This window comes from Tarenaya hassleriana, unplaced genomic scaffold (assembly GCF_000463585.1).
Source record: "Tarenaya hassleriana unplaced genomic scaffold, ASM46358v1 Cleome28, whole genome shotgun sequence".
NCBI lineage: Eukaryota > Viridiplantae > Streptophyta > Magnoliopsida > Brassicales > Cleomaceae > Tarenaya > Tarenaya hassleriana.
Genome location: NW_010966021.1, coordinates 340,904 through 363,087, shown reverse-complemented (window position 1 = coordinate 363,087; position 22,184 = coordinate 340,904). Strand labels below are relative to the sequence as shown.

Below are 22,184 nucleotides of genomic sequence, written 5' to 3'. Positions count from 1 at the left end.
CGTCACTTGACTTGACTGCGATGTAATTGGTTTTTAAGAAGGCATATTTTCTTATTAAACAAACCATTTTTTTATATAAAATCAAATCAATTATATGATATTAATGGTACGTCCATTAATATGCAAATGGTAAAAAGGTTATAGCGAATCTTTGGTTGTTTGTGGCAGAATCGAACTCTCATGAGGGATTTTTGTTTTGGGTGCATATATGCGTGGGTTTAAGTTTGAATTATATCTCTAATAAGAGATTTTGTTGTTGATTAAGACCACGTGGTAAAAAAAATTTTAAATTCTGGATTTCATTATGCGTACGTACGTATGCATGTAGCAATAAACTAATATTTTAGAGATACGAGATATTGGATTTAATTCAAAACCTCAACCAAATTAAATAAGATTTGAGAATATAGATAATATATTGCAATATTCGTAAAATATTACCCTTTTCCGTGTTCTTTACGTAATATAGATAGTGTTAATTTCAAATGCCAAAATAAGAATTGGTTTGGGTCTTCAATAGCCGGCCACATTGGAAATTGGAATGCAAAAAAGAAAAGCCTTTGACCACCTATTTATACAAATTAATGTAATAATTGAATTTCTTTTTAATGACATTTGTTCCTATAAATCTAGATTCGTCCAATATATATGTATAATATCTTTTTGCGCATACAATTTGATAGTCCATCGCGGAATCTTCTATAACTCCTAAGAAGGAGGGCTTGTATGGGGAAGAGTTTTTTTGGATTTTAAAAATTAAAAAAAAAAATTGGCAATGTTTTTAAAATTTGTTTTCTTAAAAACTCGAAAATCTGCTTTATAAAAAAAAATCAACTAAAACCAACTTTAAATAGTTAGAGTTTTGGGGTTTTTTTAAAATTTAAAAATAAAAAAAAACTATCATTCAAGTTTTTATAAAATTACTTTTTTAAAACATTTAGAAAGTCATTTTAGTAAAATAAATAAATAAAAAACCAAGAACTATTTTTTTAGTTTTCAAATATTATAGAATAAAAAAATTCAATACAAAAACTCAAAATAAAAGTTATTTTTTAGATTTACAAATTTATAAAATCTAAAAACCAAAAATCAAAAACTAAAAAACTGGAAACCCAAAATAAAAATTATTACTAAGCCAACTTTGACAAATTTAACGTGTCACTATCACAGTGCGCCACGTGGCTTTGACATTTCCACGCATGACGTCACAGTTCTTGGCATAACAATCAATGGACTTCTTGATTGTTCTTGAAATAGTAAAGACTTGTTTGCGTCGATTGATTAGTCTTAAATGATTTAAGAATATTTATAATCTCATTTGGGAGGTAAGACCACTTCTATGTATTTTCCGTTATATATTTGGTCAATGGCAAATATTATATGATCGTGTTTGCGTTAGTTAATGATAGCAAAAATTATCCAAAAATCTTTTAATTCTCATATTTTGATATTTATTTGGAAATACTCATATTCAACAAATTTATTGTATTTATTTACAATATAGAAATGGTTATATATAACTAAGATTGTGTATAACTAATAATTGAATTATTTATTCCTGTGATCATACGTAGCATTGGACGAGTAGAAGCATAGCGAACTAGCAAGCCAGGCCGGTCCTCGGTAGCATCGTTGAACCGGATTCGTTTGGGCCAGATCATCAGGCCCAAAATTCAAAGACAATAATCAATCAGTAAAATATAAATATTTTATCCAAATAAATGTAAATCTTATAAAAAAATTGAATTGATATATTAATTTTAAAATTAATAAAAATACTAAAATGATAGTAAAAACGATTATACAAATATACATACATACATACATATAAATACATATACATACATATATATTCTCTTTTTTTTATTATTTAATGATCTCAACGTTTTAAAATCTATGGAGATTTTAATACTAAACTTTTAGACCTATACATATACTATATCAAACTTCATGAATATCGTAATGATAGATATGGAATATGTATATAATCAGGACCGTCTAATAGACGGTACAATTCGATACTATCGTACATGACCCCTAAAATTTGAGGGCCTCAAATTTTTATTTATTTATTATAAAAAATATTATATATAATTAAATTATGTAATAAATAAATACAAATCTTCAAAAATATAAAATATATATCATTTAATTATAATTATAATAAAATATTAATCTAATAAAACTTTAAATTATTTACTTGATTTATTTTAAATTTTATTACTAATAAAAATAAAAATTTAAATTATATATATTTTTTGTCTAATCTTAAATAAAATATAAATATAACAATATTCAATAATGTCGTAAATATTAAAGAGAACTAAATATTATTTACATATATTACTATCTAATATAATTTAAAATTTAAAATTTAACTTTAAAATTTTTATCATATAAAATTTAAAATTTAAATAATATTCTGCACAAAATCCTTAAAATCATTGAGACGGCTCTGTATATAAGATGTGGCTTATTTGATTATACCGGATATTTGTTTTAAGTGAAAAACATTTTGTAGGTGAAAAATGTAATAATATATATATAAATATATATAAATGGCAAACACATGGGCCTAATGCGATCGGCAACAAATGACACAGAGAAGTTAGCTTTCGGCACTGGAAAATATAAATTCCCTAATAAATGCGACTCATAGTTTCACATAAAAAGACGTAAATCGCCAAAGCTAACCAAACACGGTCCTGTCCGGTTGTACGATAACAAAGAAAGAATTTAGGAGGTGGGTCCATGGCATTGCATTTTTATGATTGAGTACTTATATATATATATATATATACATATTGTATGAACGAGATAGTGACGTGGCTCGGCAGCTTAATTGGTTGTTGAAACTTGGAATAAAAGCATTTTATTCCCGGGAGAAAGCGTATGCGTACCTTTGAAGTTGGATCGCTATACTTGTTAAACTATTTCATATTCCATTTTTTTTAATAATGTGGGAATTCGAAATCACTGCCTTTTAGAATGTGCATTGATTAAACTCCGATCTCGTATAATAATCTACAAACTACACGAAAAATATTTTTAATAAAAAAAACTACACGAAAAATAAAAATCGATTTAGATTGCATATAAAGATGATGAGGATAAAGACGATTCGAACCCCGATCTTAAAATTAAAGTGTATAGAACTCAAACAACACATATAGTTTTTCCTTCATTTCATATTCCGGTCGTTGGCAGCCATGCAAATATTGAGTATCACATCCTCCCAATACATCTTGATTATCCAAAATATAATTTTACTAACGATATCTTATTAAAATTATAGAGAGAGAAAACAGATAGATTTGAGCAAATCTTTAACCAAATTCCTTAAATGCAGCGAGATAAAATGAAACATAATAAATAAAATGCAATAATCTTAACCAAACTAGACCGAAAATACCCAAATTAAATAGAACTATACCAAATGACACATTGATACTGTTAATTTTAGAATTAGAAACATTTGAATGGGATAAAATTAAAATTAAAATTATACACACATTATATTATTTATATGTACAAGTAACATCAACCGGTTCATGCAAAAAAAAAACCCTTCATATGCTAAGATAATATTATTATTTTCTTTCGATTACCAAAAATAATTTTTTCACGTTTAACAGAAAAAGATACGGCACAATCTCCGAGGTGAGAGTCCTATTACGGACGTACAGTTGATGTACATATATATAAATATATATAATTCTAATTATTATTTTTATATAAAAAATTGTTAGATACAAAGGCACTTGAGTTGATTTCACCAAAATCAAAATCATATTAGCTTTACGTCTCCGGAAATTCATCGCCAAACACTCCAACACGTCGTCCCATGCATTTGACACACGCACGGAGTAATTTATTTGTATATTTAAATTTGGGTAAAACCCCTAAAAAACCTCCGACTTGCAAAAATATATACAAATAAACCTTCAACTTGAAAAACTGTCATTCAATCACCGAACTTGTAACTTGTCAATGAATAAAACCTCGAACTTGCAAATTATTGTTCTAATAAACCTTGACCGGTTTGACCACAACTTCAAACGATCGGAAATCTACATATTGACGGATTGCTGATGTCATTTTTTAAATTAAAATTGATAACGTGTATAAGGTGACATTACAAATCCGTTAATATGTGGATTTTCGATCGTCTGAAATTGTGGTCAAATCGGTCAAAAGTTTATTAAAGTAATAATTTGCAAGTTCAAGGTTTTATTTAGTGACAAGTTATAAATTCGGGTATTGAATGACATTTTTTCAATTTGAATATTTATTTGTATATATTTTTGCAAGTTGGAGGTTTTTTAAGGTTTTACCCTTTAAATTTTGATTTTTGACGGGTTTGTAAATATATATATATATATATATATATATTTGTTTATCAATATACTTATAAACTGTTTTGATTAAAAAGATACAACTTTAGAGCAGGTGTTTGTAAATTAAATTTTAACAATCTGTTTCAATTCATTTTGTTATTATTTTATAACATTTAATCTGTTTGGATACTCCTTGTTTTATTTTCAAAAGATTTGGTTTCTGATTTAACAGTTGTTTTTTGTAAGTATATATGATATTTGGATATCTGGCAAATAAAATATCGCATCGACACGTGGCAGCAACATATATTGTAAAGATTTTTTTCTTTTCCTTCAAATTACGCAGGGGGCTCTCTGCATATTGAAGCAACTGCTCCTTTTTTTTTTCTTTTTTTTTTAATAAAGGCTCTGTCTTTTATACGAACCAGACATCGGCTCCAATTTTTTTTCTGCGAGAGATTGTTTCTCGTATCTATCATTTCAGATATATCTTTTTTTTTGTGGGTTTCGTAAGAAAATGGATGTAATCTGGGATTTGCTGCAAAGATCAGATTCATTAATGGCGCATTTCAGATTTTGAAGGTTTTTTTTTGTTTTTAATCAATATGGCTTTGATTGAATCATTGCTTGGAAGAGATGCACGAAAATTTCTCAAACGGAAAGATAGCGACGCTGCAGAAACAGGTGTGTGATTATTTGTTCTTCGTGGAAACTGCGAGCTTTCTCATCGATTTTGCTTATTTATCTGAAATTTCCCCTTAAAAATCATGCCTTTTTCCCCCCCTCAATAACAAAAACGACGCCTTTTTGTTTCACATTGTTGATGTTCTTGATTCTGTTCGAAGGATCTTTATCTGGTTATTCGAGGAATCGGGTTGTGATAATCTGGGCCTGGTTATGTCTCTGTTTTATCATCGTGACGTGTTCGATGAATCCATGAGTTTGTGTTCCGGGAAAAATAAGGATCGGATCTTTTAGGGTTCCTTGTCGTTGAGTTCCCATGTTGCAGGAAGGGCATTGGAGGAACTCAGGAGCTCTCTCTACAATGAGCTCAAGACATCTGAAGGAGCAAAGCGTCAGCAGCAGCGGTTTTGCGGCCCCTTCGTATCAATGTCCTTCAATTTCATGGTCGCTGTCGGAATCATCCTCACCAATAAACTGGTATTTCTTTTCAATAATTCTCGATTAATCTCTGCAAGATTCTCATCGTCCGAATCCATGGCTTCCATTTCTTAATGCGTAAGCTTTTCTGCAGGTGATGGGGAGAGTAGGGTTTAATTTCCCGATCTTTCTGACATTGATTCACTACTCCATAGCTTGGGTTCTCCTTGCTTTCTTCAAAACTCTCTCGTTGCTTCCAGTGTCTCCCCCCTCCAAGACTACGCCTTTCTCCTCGATCTTTTCTCTTGGAGCTGTCATGGCGTTTGCCTCTGGTCTTGCCAACACCAGCCTCCAACACAACAGGTTTCCATTGTCTTTTTTCCTTCTGCTTTAAGGTTGAATCTGCAAATACAACAACCTGTAGAAAAACTGAATCCGGGTTCATAGGTTGGACACCGTTTTCGATAGTTGATGACTGTGACATTCTTGATGTTTCCATTTTTCCAGCGTCGGGTTCTACCAGATGGCTAAAATCGCAGTCACGCCCACCATCGTCTTTGCAGAATTCATTCTTTTGAGGAAAACGATTTCCTCCGAGAAGGTCTCTGGCCGTTTTTCATGCCAAAGTATCGTCCTTTATCTTTCTCGTATGCTTAATCTGTCTTAGCGTTTTCCTCGGCAGGTAATGGCTCTGGCCGTGGTATCGATCGGAGTGGCTGTAGCCACAGTGACAGATCTAGAGTTCAATCTGTTCGGCGCATTGGTTGCCATTGCTTGGATAATCCCGAGTTCCGTGAACAAAATACTCTGGTCGAATCTTCAGCAACAAGGCAACTGGACCGCCCTTGCGTAAGCATCAATCAATCAATTACACTTAGCACTTTTCTGGCATTCTTTCTGCGAAAATCGTGCTCGCATCTTGTGAGTGTAGGTTGATGTGGAAGACAACACCAATCACCGTATTCTTCTTACTGGCTCTCATGCCATGGCTGGATCCTCCTGGAGTTTTGCTGTTCAAGTGGGACTTTGGTAATTCCTCGGCGGTTCTTGTCTCCGCTCTTCTCGGTTTTCTCCTACAGTGGTCTGGTGCTCTCGCTCTCGGGTAAGTCTCTTCATTGCCCTTTTACCAATAGATGTGTCGGTTTGGTGAGAACCCCGTTTGAGTTCGGTTTCTTTCGGTTCCAATTATGCTCCATTTTGAAAGCAATCTCAAAACCATGTGGGACAACTGAGCCAGTTTCAAACCAAACCAATAACAAACAGCGCAGAACCAAACCAAACCAGATGGAACAGATACAAAATAGAACTGGAACAGAACAGGATCGATTCAGAATCATCCAAAACCGAATCAAACCGAAAGAACTGTCACTCGGTCTAACCGGGGCTTTTCCTTCTGTAAGCTGATTAATACATTTTCCATTCGAACAGGGCAACGTCAGCGACATCGCATGTGGTATTAGGACAGTTCAAGACATGCGTGATCTTGCTTGGCGGCTACGTTATCTTCGGCTCGGACCCTGGTTTTGTCAGCATATCCGGCGCGGTGGTGGCTCTCGCCGGAATGTCGGTCTACACTTGGCTCAATCTTCAGGTCAAGTCCCTCGAAAACTCGACCAAGCCGAACCTTCCCATGCAAAACGCCGTCGTTTCCAAACCCAAATCCGACGCTGATGAGTCCGGTGCAGATACTGTAGTTATTTCCGAGCCTGTAACCTCAACCACAAATTCTGCAAACATCGTATAGTTTTTTTTTTAATTTTCTTTTTTCACCTACAAGAAAAAAAATTATGTTTTTTGAAAATAGAGGGGTTCAATGTGGGAATATATTTAACTATGTGATGTTTTCTGTAATTTTGAAAGTTGCCATATAAAAAGGGGTGTAATGTAGGTATCTTGACCCTTGTGATCTTTATGTAATTTAAGTAAACTAGAGGTAGTTAAGTGTAAGTTTTGCTTGATTATTGACCACCAGCTTGCTTCTCATCCACACTTCTATGTTTTCCTCTGCATCTCTGCCGTGATCTTCTCTTCTATGCGCGGTGGCGAGTCGTATCGTAGGATTGACTCAGTGAGTTTCCGATCGAGTCAGTGATGGGGTTGGAAGCGACGGCGAGCTGAGGTATGAGATCACGCATAACGCGTACATCAAGCTTGTCCTACACGCTCTGCGACACAAGACGGCGGCGGTCAACGGAGTTCTCGTCGGATGAGTCAGCCCTAAGAACGAAAGCGTCGTGGAGATCTCGGATTCTGTGCCGATTTGCCACTCCAACCTCGCTCTCCTGCCTCCTCTCGAGATCTCGCTCATCATGGTCTGTGGTTTTTCTTCTTGTCCTCTGACATTCTGTCTTTCTGAAACCGGTCTGCCCTATATGGTTCGATATCGAATTGCGTTGATATGTACGTAGAATTGCGTATTGGCGTTTCATTTTGTAGTACTAGACAAGGCATCGGATGGGTGCTTCCTCTGATTGTTCTTATGTAGAATCTGCTGCTTGTTTTTTGGGAAAGATTTTTTTTGTTTGTATTTTAAGGGAAAGGATAAAGATCTCAATTTCCAATTGGAATCAGCGACTAGGAATGCATTCTGTTGCGAACATGAATCTGGAGAAGTAGTCCTGTTTTTGCATGATCTTGATCTCGAAACTGATGTCTGCTTATATATTTTGTTGTCTGGTTGGATTAGATTGAGGAGCATTATGTGGCTCAAGGTCTGAGTGTTGTCGGATATTTTCTCACTAACGAAAGGTTTGATGATCTGGAGCTCTGTGGCATTGCAAAGAACATCGATGATCATATTTCTCGCTATTTTCCCCACGCCTCAATTCTCTTGGTGAATATTCCCCCTTTCTTCGAAAGTGTTGTGGCTTTCTTAGAGCCCTGTGATGCAGGTTAGTATTTTGAACTGCTATCCCGGTGACACCTTCTGTTTAATGCAACCAACTCTGGATTATATCTTAAGATCCTCTGAAAACTCGGATTAGCCAGATGCTATGGATATATGGAAAGGCGTACCAATCAGTTTGAATAGACCATACTGTTTGCTATTATGTAAGGGATGCTTCCAAGCACTGGAGATTGGTAGGAGTAGTAATGGAAGGACGTCACAGATTCGGTGATCACCTTGACAACACCACCAAGTAAGTGAGACAACATTGTACTGTACACTCGGAATCAGAAACAGGCATCCATAGTGTTCGAGATGTTCATTTCTGTTTTGGATACTCGAAAAGTAATTATGTGACTTAATTGTAGGGACTGGCTCAAACCTGAACTTTTCAACTGAAGATGGGCTTAGCTATTTATAGACTTTTGCTTTTCATCGTCTTCGACAACACAAGTTTTTAGAGTTTGTTCTTTGCAATACTTGGAATCTTGTTCAAGTATTGTGCTGCCACACAAACAAAGCATAAGAACTTGAAATTTAGATGGGAGGAAATTGAAATTGAGAGCCTAATCTATTCACATGCTTTCATGTTTCTTATTTTTGCAAATGTTCTCCAATGTTCTCCGCAATACATTGACCTTCTGATAGATTCTACTCTAGCTTTTGACGTTAATTCTATGCCACACTCCCATGCTAGGTTTTCAGGGACTGAAGCAAAATCTATTATTTACATTGTCTATGAATCAACCACTTCTTAAAGATAGTATTTACAGCATTGTGAGAACAAAAGACAACCTTCAGCACCGTCAGATACGTTTACTTCCGCATGAACGAAAGGTTTGATGATCTTGAGCTTTGTGGTTTCCTTACATTGAAGTGTCGTGGTTTCTTGTGACTATATTGCTGTGTTCTAGCTTCTAATTTTTCTCATCTTTGCTGTTTTGTTTTTAGTTAGACAACAAAGAGCTCTAGGCTTTAGCAAAGGATAAAGATAGGCACCCTACGATGTTGGTTGGTATTTTGAACCAATATCTGAATTACATGCCAAATCATGTCAGCGTTTCTTTTTACTAATCAGCGTAAGTTGGAAACTATGTATTTAAACAACGAGTGAAAACAAATACTCTAATTACATTACATGTGAATCAATCACTTCTTAATGATAATGTTCAAAGCGTTATTATTATCAAGCATTTAAATTAACCAGCAATAAAACGTCTCAGATTTGTGTAGAGCTTGTAAGAAGAGGAGAGTAACCAATCATACCTTCATGGCTCGAAACTTGGAGCAACCTTTTCGATCCATGAGAACCTTTCTTTCGATTCCTTAGAACACCGGACAACCCTCGGCAACCACTCCTTTGGCAGTTGGACATCTTGCCAAAGGACAGTGGTCAGTGCTGTCAAGTCCCCACCAATCGGGCATATTAATGTTATAGTTTTGCAGTCCAAAGAAGATGGCTACAGCCATGAATGCAGTGCCTGCGTCCAGAGCCGCAGACAGAATGTAGGTGTGTCTTGCCCACCATTCCTTGAACCTCCTGAATACGTAATAGTTGAATATAACCCCAACAACAAACCAAGACCAATAATGCACGGCTTTTGCCGATGGTACTGCGCTCGTCCCTGAAAAAATCAAGGGCATGTGGATATTCTTGATCCATTTCTTTTCGGGATACTTTCTTGACAGGAACCAGCCGGGAACGGGGGAGAGGAGGCCTATGAGGAAGAACCAGTTCAACTCAGGGTAGACACCTTTCGTTGTGAACATTCTTCCTGGACCGATGACTCCCCATATGATCGAAGCATTGTAAAAGACCGTATGGCCTGGACATGTCCACAGGCTACCTTTGGGAAGCAAGTCTTGTTGACAAATGTCCTTGACGCTTGTGATGAGCCACCATGTGGTTGCAAAGCTGACGGTTGATGCAATAATAGTGGAGACCAACTGAAAGGTAATACAAAAGCATATCCATTCATGTTAACTTGAAGAAATTTTTTATCAACTTGGATCAAATAACGTTTTAATCGTCTTTGTGGTTGTACCTGAACAATGAACATAGATCTCGGTGGAATCTTCATGTAATGGCCCAGTTTGAAGTCCCCGAGGAAGCTTAGCGCTTGGGCCATACTTATATAGCCATAGGTCTTGAAGGTTACATTCGCCAGAGGCTTTCCTGGGTAGAGGAACCCGATGATCAACTCGGTAATCACGTTTAGACCCATTTGCTGCAAAAATCATAAACCTATGTCAAAAATTCATTCTTTCAGCCAAACGATTTGCTCCCATGGAAGGTTCTATCATTTCATTTTACCTGGTTCGTTGTTGCCTGGATTACTCCAATAGGTAGGGTGAAGAACAAGGCGATGGTACATGCAAGGACAAGTCCCCACCATGGGAGCTGAAGCTGTTTATTAAAGCCTTCACAAGCATAGAGGGAAAGTGCAAATGATATGACCAAAATGACTATGAACCACCATTGAGGTACTGCTTTGTAGTTCCTTTTCATCAATCTTGTGTGCACATCTCCGAATGCGTCCTTGGCCGCCGATGAAGTCTTCCTCCACATATCCCAAATAAACCTATCAGACCACAGGATAAGATTAATAAAAACCGGGTTTTCGAATGGAAGGACCAACTCAAGATGTTGTGAGGAACAGGTCCCTACTTTCCATCATAGAGGGCAACATGAGAAATGGTGGCAGTCAGAGTGGCAAAGCTAATTCCATAGACCAAGGCGAAGCTAACTGACATATAGAGCTTGCTGTAGCTTTCATAGGCGGGTAAATCGATATCGAATGTTTTCTCATCGAGGATCCGTTTGATCTCGTATTTATCCCCGTTTTGACCAAAGACTTTTGAACCATATAGCGGGAACTTCTTTGCATCGTAGATGTTGCCCCAGTAGAAGAAAGGGACGACCATGTACAAGAAGATGAAGAAACCGACAAAGAAATTGACAATGGCGAAGAAAGGAACAGCCAAAGGACTGTCTAAGAAAGAGGCGACAGTGGACCAATCGAGGCCAAATGATCCAATGCCAAGGCCGTTCAGCCCTGAGCCGATCTGCTGGGCAGTCACAGAATTCTTCCATATCCAGCAAACAAAGGAAAGAGCCGATATGGATGGAAAGAGGTAGCCAGGGACGATGTAGTAAACGAAGCTAGCGAAGAAGACGATGAGGAAGAACTGAAGCCTCGTCCTCTGGCCTTTACGGATCTCCTCCTTCTCATGCAACACTCTGAAGACAATTTCACGAAACACCCGAACGTGAAATCACGGTTAGAGATGGCATTAACCGGACAGAATGGCTCGGAAACGGACCTGAAGAGAGAGACTTGAACCAGATTGGAAGGCCACCACATATATGGCGAGTCCACCAGGTATTTCCTGAACATACCAGCCCACCCATATCCCAAAAGCTGCAAATAAAAAGGTGTCAGAGATTGATGGTGAATGTAAGTTCATAGCAGCGGCCATTCGGATTCCGATTCGGATTTTTGGATTACCTGAGTGGTTTGCACGAGCAACATGGCGGCCACGGGATTGAGCGCTTGATGGTAAAAGGCCTTTACAATGGCGACAATGTATGTAGCATAAGCTCCTCCAGAACCAGAGCTTGCGAAAATGGTGATGAGGGCATGTTCTTTCATGCTGAAGGGTCCTGGGTTTAGTGACCATTTCCAGTTTGTTCCCGGGAACCCGAACTTCCTCTTCGGCAGAGTCGCGGCCATGAGCCTTCCGATCGGTAGAGTAATGATCTGAGCCGATACAGCGCTAACCGTGAGCGAGTTTGTACGGAACGAGAAGAATTCGTTCACAAAGGCAAGTGCCACGCAGGAGATGATCCCCAATGTCCATGTCCTGAATGTCAGAACTGGTTCTGTCGGATCGTCGGTTATGGGTACGGTTAACCGGACTTCCTCTATTGGATTGTCGTTCACTTCCACTTGGGCCTCTTCATCTGCGTAACCGAAAAACCGGTTTATGTCTTCAGAACCAACACAAACCGAAACCAAAACCAAAAACCAAGGAAGACTGCGTTACCGGCAATGAGGGTCTTGGATTTATTCTCCGGAGGATGAGAATCCGGTCCGGCGACTTCGAAACTTGCCATTCTGTCACTATTATGAGTTGTTTTCCCGGCGCCGTTGGTGGAATATGCCGGGGGAACAGGAGAAGATTCCTGTAAGAGAAGTTGAGAGAATGTCTGATACTTTCACATGAATGTTACTACATATGTATATGTATAAGCAGAGACCTGGCCCAGTAGTCTTTAATGGCAGAAAATTACATCCTATATAAATTAAATGAAAAAATCTGAATAAGAAAAGAAAGGATAAGAATAATAGTATTTCTGGGCAGTATTTCATCGTATGATGTGCTGATTTTTGGGGAAAAAATGGAATCTACGGATTCAAGATTCCGTTTGGATTCAAAGAAGGGCGTTGACAAAAGTGCGTGAATGACAACCAGATTCATCACAGCAAAGTGCATGAATCGGACTGAAGATTCAGTTATTACCATATCGAGTCAGATCTCATGCCTGGCGTGTCGGTGTATATCTCCATGAAAGGAAACCGTAAATTCTGAATTTATCTGTTGCAATAAATACTTTGATTTTTAATGGAAATGTTATGATTTTGGACGGCAAGAAGAGTATCCCATTTCAGATTATTATTACTCCATGGATTTTCACAAGTTGATACATAAACATATATATATATATATATATATATATATAGACGTCTTGATAACGCGTCTTTTTAAAATTTGCAAGCTATATTTTCTCGGAATATTTTGACGTACGGATATTTTGGAAAGTTTTCTCCAAACATATATGAATTAGCTGTATAATGGCGAAAAACACCAACCCACACGCACACACAGTAACTCTGTCATGACAAAAAAAATGATTTTGGAATTAAAATTTATATGTTAATTTAATGAAAATTAAACATATGAATTTTGACTTTGGTTCATACCGTAACATAATAATAATAATAATAATCTATTCTGGTTCTCGTAAAACTATTGGGGTCTAAATAGAAAGTTTCGTAAATTCGGGCCTGAAGAATGATATCTTAAAAATAGTTGGGCCAAGGTCCAGTTGTGTTGGCCCAGTTATATTGGTCAGACCGGTCAAAAGCGTCTCAGTTACATTGCTTCTCTCCTCTTTTATACTTCGAATCTCTGCTAAAACCTTAAACCCTAGCCGACGAACCCTCGAGTTTCATACGTTTGCAATGGCAGGTGTTGCGCGTAACAAGAAGAAAGGAGCGAAATCCCAAAAGCCTCCATCGAAGAAGCAAAAGAAAGTTGCTTTCGAGGAGAAGCCCCGCGAAAAGCCTGAAATTTCCGACGTTTCCGATGCTTCTACCGACGAAGAAGCTGAAGAGCTGGGTGAATCCGATGAAGTAGGAAGCCAGGGGTCTGAGTCAGGTTCTGACTTTTTCTCAGATGGTGATGGGGAAGAAGGGGACGGGGATGAACCCATGGGCGACGACTTTCTAGGAGGTAGCGACGATGAAGAGCAAGGTTTGGGCTCGGATTTGGAATCCGGTTCGGATGCGGACTCGGATTCTGATGAATCCGACATTGAGGCGAAATCTCGAGCTATTGATGAGGAACGTGCAAGGCAGGAGGAAGAAGCTGAAGCTGAGATGCAGTTGAACATTAAGGAAGAATCTGACGAGTTTCGATTACCAACCCAAGAGGTGCATTATCCAGTTCCATGTCCTGCTTGATTGTAGCATCTGGATGTCGAATTAGTTTCCTGGGTTTCTTCGTTGGCTGTTTTGTAGGAACGAGATTTAGCACTTTCCTCCGAACACTTGAGTGCTAGTTTCTAACCTTGTCTTTTGTTCTCTATATATACTTCAGGAACTTGAAGAAGAGGCACGAGGGCCACCAGATCTTCCCACCATCCAGAGGAGAATAAAAGAGAGTGAGTAACGTTCCAAATTTTACTGCTTTTAGATTCTTGACGTGATATTATTATCAGGGTTGTTTTGGCATTCGACAATCTTTCCTTGCTATGAAGTTTTAACAGTAAATTCTCGTTTTAGTTGTTAGAGTGCTATCAAATTTTAAGGATTTGAGGCCAGAGGGAGCGAGGAGGAAGGATTACGTTGAACAACTTAAAGCTGATCTTGGCTCTTACTATGGCTATAATGAATTTCTTATTGGAACTTTGGTTGAGGTTTATTGCTGATCTCTAATCTTTAGTTCTCTGTGTAAGAGGTCACATATATTCTATCGTATATGGTTAATTGAGATTTTATTTGCAGATGTTTCCTGTTGTTGAACTCATGGAGCTAATAGAAGCTTTTGAAAAGCAGAGGCCTACATGTATACGGACAAACACTCTTAAGGTGAACTTTGTTGTGCTTTCTTGTGTCACGGAATTACTATTTCTTAGTTTTGCAATTTCATAATGATGCTTTTTTTTTGTTTAGGCTCGTAGACGGGATCTAGCTGATGTTCTTTTGAACAGAGGTGTTAATCTAGACCCGTTAAGCAAGTGGTCCAAAGTAAGTAGTATTTGTTGCTTTGTTTTCACTTCAGTCTGTCGATCCTATTCCGTGGGTATCCTATAGACGACACTGTAATCGTAATTGTAGGTTGGGCTCGTTGTTTATGATTCTCAAGTGCCCATTGGTGCAACTCCTGAATATTTGGCTGGTTTCTACATGGTCAGTGATCGTTTGATCTTTTGTGCCCTTTCAGTTTACTTCTATGGATATTTAAATTGTTCACTTAAGTCTTTACTTTTTGCATTTGCAGCTGCAAAGCGCTAGTTCGTTTTTACCAGTGATGGCCCTTGCTCCTCGAGAGAACGAACGGGTTGTTGATGTAGCGTAAGTTATTATCTCTATTACTTTCGACCCTTTTGTGGCAATGGCAACATATGTTTTATCAAGTAGTGCTTGAAAATTGTCCTCTCATGTACAGTATGTTATGGTAGATGTATGATGTGTTATGACGCAAACTGCTTGAGCTGAATACCATGGAAATGAAAGGCCAGTTCTAATGTTTAGACATGTAAAAAAGTGTGATTATTGTATATGTATTCTCTCTGTAGTGCTGCGCCTGGTGGTAAAACAACTTATGTTGCAGCTCTGATGAAAAATTCTGGTATGCTTTCATTGTTTTTTTTTTCTCTTTTTAGCTTCATGTCCAGGTTTATGGTATCTTAGTGTTGTGATGATGAAATGAACAGGCATAATTTATGCAAATGAAATGAAAGTACCAAGGCTAAAGTCATTGACTGCCAATCTGCACCGCATGGGGGTGACGAATACCATAGTGTGTAACTATGATGGAAGAGAGGTTAGAGTCTTGAACCTACATTCTTCTTGGGGATGACAAACATGTTTGTAATCATGACTCTGAAAAAGGAAACAAAACTGGCGAGAATATGACATCAGACATTCTTTGTTTGCTTGATCCAATGAGGAACTCATGCTTCGCTTTGTTAACTTGTTTTTTTTTTGCCTTTTGGGTCTTGCACATTCGGTATGCAGAACATCTATTATCCCATTGCACTTGTTAATTCTATATTGTTTCCTTTCAGCTACCCAAGGTTTTAGGTGTCAACTCAGTTGACAGAGTATTGTTGGATGCACCTTGCAGTGGGACTGGGGTAAGTAATTTTACTGCCCGGTTCTAGGTTCTTGTTATGTTTTTGTTCTCTTCTTGTATTTAAATGTCTTACTACCTAATGCAGGTTATATCAAAAGATGAGTCAGTTAAGACTTCCAAAAGTGCTGATGACATACAGAAATGTGCCCATTTGCAAAAGGTGTGGCTGTGCCTTCTTAGGCTATTTCCAATATATGTCAGGAAACGTTTCTTACATTCTAAAATCGTATTTGAAGAGAATAAAATTGTCTGAAGACCCTTTTCACCCTGCTTTTGTGAGGAGGATGCCTGAGCCTCATAAGATTAATTTAACGCTTTTTTGTGTGTAGCAACTTATTCTTGCCGCTATTGATATGGTGGATGCCAATTCTAAAACTGGAGGATATATTGTTTACTCAACATGCTCAATCATGATTCCCGAGGTTGGTTAACCTATAATTGGTTCCATATGTATTTTTCTTTCTTCTGCCTCCTCATTTCATGCGTGTAACACTGCGCAGAACGAAGCTGTCATTGACTATGCTCTGAAGAAAAGGGATGTTAAACTCGTTCCATGTGGACTTGATTTTGGCCAGCCTGGGTAATATGTTCTTCTGAGCTTTGGTATGCTATCAAACATTCCTGACTCGTCTAATATAAACTTTTCGTTATGATCATCAGCTTCGTCAGATTTAGAGAACACAGATTCCACCCGTCTTTGGAGAAGACTAGACGGTTCTACCCCCATGTACATAACATGGATGGATTTTTCGTGGCAAAGGTAGGTGTATTCCAGAATTTGTTTGCTTATTATCATCTCATTCAACTTCAGACCCTTTTTGTGTGTGATCAATTGTTTCATGTGAATAAGTCTTAATATTGAGCAGTAGTGAGTATTTTCCTTATGCATTTGGTGCTCTCTCTCTGCTTTTCTTTCTACAGTTAAAGAAAATGAGCAATGCGAAGCAAACTTCAGAAAGCGATGATCCAGTTGAAACCGTGGAGCAAGCTCAAGTGCCAAACGATGATACAGCTGAGGCCAACGACGAGTTAGAGAAGTCTGCTATTACCAATGGGCAACCGAAGCAAGAGAAGAAGACTAAAGAAACTAAGAAAAAACTCAAATCCTCCGACGGAAAAAGAATTCCAAAATCAAACGAGGCCAACAAGCGCAAAAAGGGAACGAATGCCAAATCAGAAAACGGGAATGCAGAGGACCAGTCTAAAGCCGGAAAGCAAAAGAAGAAGAGATCTCAATGGAAGGCTGAAATTGCTCAATCTAGGTAAAGCATCTTAAGTGTGAAAATATTAAACGTTATTGTAATGCTTATATTATCTTGTTTTGTTTGAAAAACCATACCAACGCTTTAGACGATGTGTATTCACCAAATATTGAACAATTTGCAGGGAAGATAAGAGAAAAGCCATGAGAGAAAAGGCAAAGAACGAGAGGGAAGAGGTCAAGACGCAAAAGAACCGTGGAGAAAATTGATTCTTCTTGCGCCTGAGAGAGAGGGTTTCCAGGGAAGGTAATAGACTGTGCCCTCTTAAGGCTATATATACGTTAGCATCTCTGATTAATTTACTGTTGCATGTAACCTCAACACTCGGAAAACCATAGGGAAACAGTTAAGAATCTATCTATGTTGAACTCCATGGACAAGTTACATGTCCAGATGAAGTTTTGTTTCATTTCAGTAAAAATGCTTTCTGATTGTGAAGCTGTTTTGGATTCTGCAAAGGGAATGTCCCCAACTCATCACTTTCTGCTTTGATGTTGAGATATAACTAAACTCGCTGAGAAAACCTAATTTGTCACATGACAGGAACTCCAAAAGAGGGTTGAAAGGCTGTGCATTTTTTCTGATATATATATATATTTCTTTTTAAGAAATTAGGAAAATGGATATAAATAATAAAAAAGGAGTGGCAGTGAGCTGTTCACTGATTGGAGTTTTCTTGTTAGAGATTTGAATCCTAATGTGGGACTTGTGTTGGGGAACATGACAACCCATCCCACATCCATCCATCTTTGTCAGATCCTGTCAACTCTATCTTGTTATATTTTTAGATTTTCAGTACCTACACGCATATATATATATATGCAGACATAAGCCTAATGAGATATAAATTTGGTATACCATGTTACAGTTTGTTGTATGACTTTATCCACTGTTCTTGTGTTTTGTGTCTCAAGTAGGATACACTTTCAAGACATTACAAATGGATATTCCAAAATCCAGATAGGAAAATGAAATGATATTTCTTTTGAATTACCCAAAAGATAAAAGACAGCAATTGTGATTTCAAGGCGCTGAAATAAAGAAATCTGTGCATTTGCTTTTTTATTGGTGGTTTGATTCTTACTTCCATATGTATCATATGGATGTGGTAAAGTATGGCTCATTAAATGTGATCATATCCTAATCCTCTCATTCAACTGAAGGCTTTAGAGAAAAATAAAAAACCCATCACCAAAGAAAAAAATTGTGTGGAGACAGAGAAATTAGGGGGGCAGTGGGCACACATGAAGCAACCAAACTATCACGCATTGAATCTTACATAAGATAATGTGTTTTTTAAGCACAAACTTCTATATATTCTTTCATAAAATTATGTAATCTTCTGACGATAATAATTTAACCAGATTAAACAAGATATAACATATTTATAAGTTATATAACATAAATATCAAAAATCTAATTTGTTGTCAGAATATAAAAAAAAACTAATCAGGTAATTCAATTGTAAAACTATTTAAGGGTCACATGAAATGAAAATATTATTTTGCCTTTATCTTTTGTCCTTTTTTTTTTGTTTATTCAATTATTACTTCTGATGAGCAAAGCACCCTTGGAAATCTTTCGAGGTGTTGATGGAAACCCTTGTCTTCCATTTTGGAGAAAACAAAAATACATGGAAATAATTGAAGCCCCCTCAAAAAGATGAAAACTTTTGCTTTGACCTTCCTCTCTCCCCTCTTTCCATGGTAGCCCCAACCCTCTTTTCCCACTCTCTCTATTTCCATGGAAGGATGGAGATGAGTTCCTCCATTCCTGTTTCTCTCTCTTCAACGATGCATGAACAGTAAGATTGTCTGGTTTTTCACCTTCACCCCCTTCTTCTCCTTCTTACTTTCCGGGAAAAAAAGGGGCAATAAAGGGGCTGAGATCTTAGTCTCTCAGAGCAATTATTCAGGTACTGAATTGTGATCCCCTTTTGTTTTCGTCGTCAAAGTCTGTTCTTTTTTGGGTTTAAGCAACTGGGTTTTTCTTGGTCTGGGTAGATCCAGAAGGAGATTGCTTCCTCGTTCTTGCTTTTCCGAGATCTGTATAAGCCTCCGGAAAACTCTGCTTTGCATGAGATGTTTCTTCGAAACTTTGTTGTGCATAAGGATTGAAGATCAGAGAGCGTGAAGGGTCGTGGCGGAAGTAGTGAATTTCTATGGAGTGATCATAACATCGACGTAGTGATTTTCAGTGAGGTTTGAACTCGAGATCCATGAGGCGGTTGAGCACGAATTGATTGGTTGGATTTGTGTTCTGTTTGAACGATCAAATTTTTCTATGATTTTTTTTTTGTTTTCTGCTCATAATTTGGCTAGTAAACGCATGAGATGCGGCTACTGCTGAGTTCATCTCCAATCTAAATATAGGGACTTTTTAGGGTTTATGTGTGTTTTCTACTTAATTTCGTGGTAAAGTCTGGTGCTTGACTACGGTAAACGTGAAAGCTCCGGTCAATATCCATGATTATTGAAGTCTTGATGGTTGATCTTCCCCGTGCTAGTAACTTTCTGAACAAATGCTATCTCATGTTTTCTGAATCTTGAAGGGCTTTAAAGTTGTTGTCTGGATGTTTTCTTTTCGGGACAACGTTACTGATGCTTCTTTTTTGTTTTGTGCAGATCCAAGTCAGTGTTTGGTGGAATCTGTGATAGCAGTGGTAAGTGGAGTTTAGAGTAGTTCCCTGGATCTTGGTGTCCAAGTGATGGGTTTCTAGATTCTACTGCAGTTGATCAATTTTCTCCTCCATGGCCTCGAGATCTGGTTCTGGAGTTAACCGAGAAAAGGGTAGCGAAAAGAGTGATATGCAAACCCCAGAAGGAACACTCTCTAATTCCAGTATGAGTATTTCAGTCAACACTTTGGCGGATCAAGTATCTTCGAGTTTGTCTTTTGCTGATCTGAGTAGTGATGGCAAAACCAGCAGAAGTGCAAAACTTAGCGAGCAGCCTGAATTTGCCGAGAGCGGGAAGAGTAGCACATGTAGACCAAGCACAAGTAGCGATGTCAGTGATGAAAGCACTTGTAGCAGCTTAAGTGGCATTAACAAGCCTCACAAGGCAAATGATGTGAGATGGGAGGCAATACAAGCTGTCCGATCGAAGAATGGAGGTCTGGGTTTGAACCATTTTAGGCTTTTGAAGAGGCTTGGATGCGGGGATATCGGGACTGTCCATCTTGCTGAGTTGAACGGAACTAAGTGTTATTTTGCAATGAAGGTTATGGACAAAGCTGCTTTGGCTAGCCGTAAAAAGCTTCTCCGAGCTCAAACTGAGAGGGAGATATTGCAATGTCTTGACCACCCTTTTCTTCCGACATTGTATAGCCATTTTGAGACTGAGAAGTTCTCATGCTTGGTTATGGAGTTCTGCCCTGGAGGTGACTTGCATACCCTTCGACAAAGGCAGCCTGGCAAGCGTTTCTCTGAACAAGCAGTAAAGTAAGAAAAAAACATGAATCATAATACGTTAAGTGTTCAATCTTGCATCATCTGATCACAAACATCTCAATATGGAAAATATTCTCTCATGGCTTCAGCATTGGCTGATCTTCTTCATATTATGTTAAAAAATTGTATTTTTTTTTCTTGTTGTGTCATGGTATTGTTGTTTGTTCTTTCAGGTTTTATGTAGCAGAGGTACTGCTTGCCCTGGAATATCTCCACATGCTCGGAATCATTTACCGAGACCTAAAGCCGGAGAATGTTCTTGTGAGAGAAGATGGGCATGTGATGCTTTCTGACTTCGATCTCTCCCTCAGGTGTACCGTCAGTCCTACAGTAGTGAGATCAACTGCTCTTGGAACTGAAACTTTGCAAAAGAACTCAGTCTACTGTGCACAACCAGCTTGCATCCAGCAACCATCTTGCATGGCCATGGCGCCCACTACATGTTTTTCTCCACGGTTCTTCTCCAGTAAATCCAAGAAAGACAAGAAAATAAAAAACGAGACAGGAAACCAGGTGACCCCACTGCCCGAGCTCATAGCCGAGCCAACAAATGCCCGTTCAATGTCATTTGTCGGTACACATGAGTATTTGGCTCCCGAGATCATCAAAGGAGAAGGGCATGGGAGTGCAGTCGATTGGTGGACTTTCGGGATTTTTCTGTACGAGCTTTTGTTTGGTAAAACCCCATTCAAAGGGTCGGGGAACCGGGCAACGCTCTTCAACGTCGTGGGCCAATCTCTACGTTTCCCGGAATCTCCGGTTGTAAGTTTTGCAGCAAGGGATTTGATCAGGGGTTTGCTTGTGAAGGAACCTCAACACAGATTAGCGTATAAGCGTGGAGCAACAGAGATAAAGCAGCATCCTTTCTTCGAAGGAGTGAACTGGGCACTGGTCAGATGTGCAAGTCCTCCTGAGATTCCGAAACCGGTTGAGCTCGAGAATGTCCCTGCCCCGGCTGCAACATCTACCAGTGTCAGGCCCGACCAGAGTAACAACTATCTGGAGTTCGACTTCTTCTGAGACTTTCTCAAGAACTTCCTCGTATTGTCCCTTTGCTATCACAGATCTGTTTTGGAGTCTCTTGATGTTCTTAAGTTTTTCCAAAAATGTGAACTTTTTTTTTAAATTCTTTTTCAAGTTTTTCCTGGAAAGTTCTGAGATTTGTATTCTGCAACATATAAAGTGTTCACTCTCTTCTGTGTTGATGTCATCTTGGATCCCTTAGAACCGAAACCCAAAACTCTGAATACCTCTGATAGTATCAATAAGAGCTAAGAGCTGTCGAAAGTTGCATACTTCAAGATCTGCTCTTCGTATTGGTAATGAAAAATCTATATCAATTCTGTCTGAACTGATTGTTATCTGCATGACAACCCTGTTGGCAGCAACCGTTAAGCTCTGCCTTCTCTCGGGGCTGACAACAGAAAATGTTGGCTCTGTCAACTGGTTCCTGAGTTACCTCCCCGTTCCTCCTGTCTGTGTATTGGCTGAACCGCTTGACT

At 38.2% G+C, this 22,184-nt stretch overlaps 4 protein-coding genes and 1 long non-coding RNA gene across 7 annotated transcripts; 4 read left to right on the top strand and 1 right to left on the bottom strand.

Moving 5' to 3' along the window:
* The first annotated feature begins 4,715 nt into the window (after positions 1–4,715).
* LOC104817713 (uncharacterized membrane protein At1g06890) lies at positions 4,716–7,419 on the top strand. 2 transcript variants are annotated; one of them, XM_019203019.1, is made up of 7 exons: positions 4,716–5,021; positions 5,347–5,498; positions 5,593–5,801; positions 5,946–6,039; positions 6,121–6,287; positions 6,370–6,540; positions 6,867–7,419. In XM_019203019.1, exons 1-7 carry the CDS (start codon positions 4,943–4,945, stop codon positions 7,180–7,182), a joined length of 1,188 nt encoding a protein of 395 aa, XP_019058564.1. In that variant the 5' UTR covers positions 4,716–4,942; the 3' UTR covers positions 7,183–7,419. The 2 variants fall into 2 exon arrangements, with proteins under 2 accessions (XP_019058564.1, XP_019058565.1); XM_019203020.1 differs by having other exon boundaries at positions 4,717–5,021; positions 5,316–5,498.
* A 237-nt stretch (positions 7,420–7,656) lies between these two features.
* Positions 7,657–8,971, top strand: LOC109116853. The gene is made up of 3 exons (XR_002024431.1): positions 7,657–7,750; positions 8,125–8,329; positions 8,495–8,971. It is a non-coding gene; the product is annotated as an uncharacterized LOC109116853 (long non-coding RNA).
* A 57-nt stretch (positions 8,972–9,028) lies between these two features.
* Positions 9,029–12,368, bottom strand: LOC104818110 (oligopeptide transporter 1-like; the record flags this gene model as incomplete). Its single annotated transcript, XM_019202999.1, has 6 exons — positions 9,029–10,272; positions 10,371–10,553; positions 10,640–10,907; positions 10,994–11,566; positions 11,650–11,747; positions 11,835–12,368. Coding segments are annotated over 6 exons (2,277 nt in total), but the record flags the coding sequence as incomplete, so codon positions are not given.
* Positions 12,369–13,504: 1,136 nt separating this feature from the next.
* On the top strand, positions 13,505–17,671 carry LOC104817712 (25S rRNA (cytosine-C(5))-methyltransferase nop2). Its single transcript, XM_010546983.2, has 16 exons — positions 13,505–14,042; positions 14,209–14,272; positions 14,394–14,527; positions 14,616–14,699; positions 14,784–14,858; positions 14,949–15,020; positions 15,112–15,185; positions 15,410–15,462; positions 15,548–15,657; positions 15,902–15,970; positions 16,055–16,129; positions 16,299–16,391; positions 16,470–16,549; positions 16,630–16,729; positions 16,891–17,231; positions 17,356–17,671. Exons 1-16 carry the CDS (start codon positions 13,572–13,574, stop codon positions 17,438–17,440), a joined length of 1,980 nt encoding a protein of 659 aa, XP_010545285.1. The 5' UTR covers positions 13,505–13,571; the 3' UTR covers positions 17,441–17,671.
* A 1,139-nt stretch (positions 17,672–18,810) lies between these two features.
* Positions 18,811–21,892, top strand: LOC104817711 (serine/threonine-protein kinase D6PK-like). Of its 2 annotated transcripts, XM_010546982.1 has the most exons (4): positions 18,811–19,146; positions 19,235–19,432; positions 19,856–20,673; positions 20,856–21,892. In XM_010546982.1, the coding sequence occupies exons 3-4, from the start codon at positions 19,982–19,984 to the stop codon at positions 21,700–21,702; spliced, it is 1,539 nt and encodes a 512-aa protein (XP_010545284.1). In that variant the 5' UTR covers positions 18,811–19,146; positions 19,235–19,432; positions 19,856–19,981; the 3' UTR covers positions 21,703–21,892. The 2 variants fall into 2 exon arrangements, with proteins under 2 accessions (XP_010545284.1, XP_010545283.1); XM_010546981.1 differs by lacking the exon at positions 19,235–19,432 and having other exon boundaries at positions 18,812–19,146.
* Positions 21,893–22,184: the final 292 nt, after the last annotated feature.

What these genes read in the sequence shown, in the direction of transcription:
- LOC104817713 (XM_019203019.1), top strand. Translation starts at nt 4,943, where the DNA reads ATGGCTTTGATTGAATCATTGCTTGGAAGAGATGCACGAAAATTTCTC. An exon ending in TAGCGACGCTGCAGAAACAG is followed by an intron (nt 5,022 to 5,346) that starts GTGTGTGATTAT and finishes CCCATGTTGCAG; the next exon opens with GAAGGGCATTGGAGGAACTC. An exon ending in TCTGGTGCTCTCGCTCTCGG is followed by an intron (nt 6,541 to 6,866) that starts GTAAGTCTCTTC and finishes CCATTCGAACAG; the next exon opens with GGCAACGTCAGCGACATCGC.
- LOC104817712 (XM_010546983.2), top strand. Translation starts at nt 13,572, where the DNA reads ATGGCAGGTGTTGCGCGTAACAAGAAGAAAGGAGCGAAATCCCAAAAG. An exon ending in ATTTGGCTGGTTTCTACATG is followed by an intron (nt 15,021 to 15,111) that starts GTCAGTGATCGT and finishes TTGCATTTGCAG; the next exon opens with CTGCAAAGCGCTAGTTCGTT. An exon ending in AGCTCTGATGAAAAATTCTG is followed by an intron (nt 15,463 to 15,547) that starts GTATGCTTTCAT and finishes TGAAATGAACAG; the next exon opens with GCATAATTTATGCAAATGAA.
- LOC104817711 (XM_010546982.1), top strand. Translation starts at nt 19,982, where the DNA reads ATGGCCTCGAGATCTGGTTCTGGAGTTAACCGAGAAAAGGGTAGCGAA. An exon ending in TTCTCTGAACAAGCAGTAAA is followed by an intron (nt 20,674 to 20,855) that starts GTAAGAAAAAAA and finishes TTGTTCTTTCAG; the next exon opens with GTTTTATGTAGCAGAGGTAC.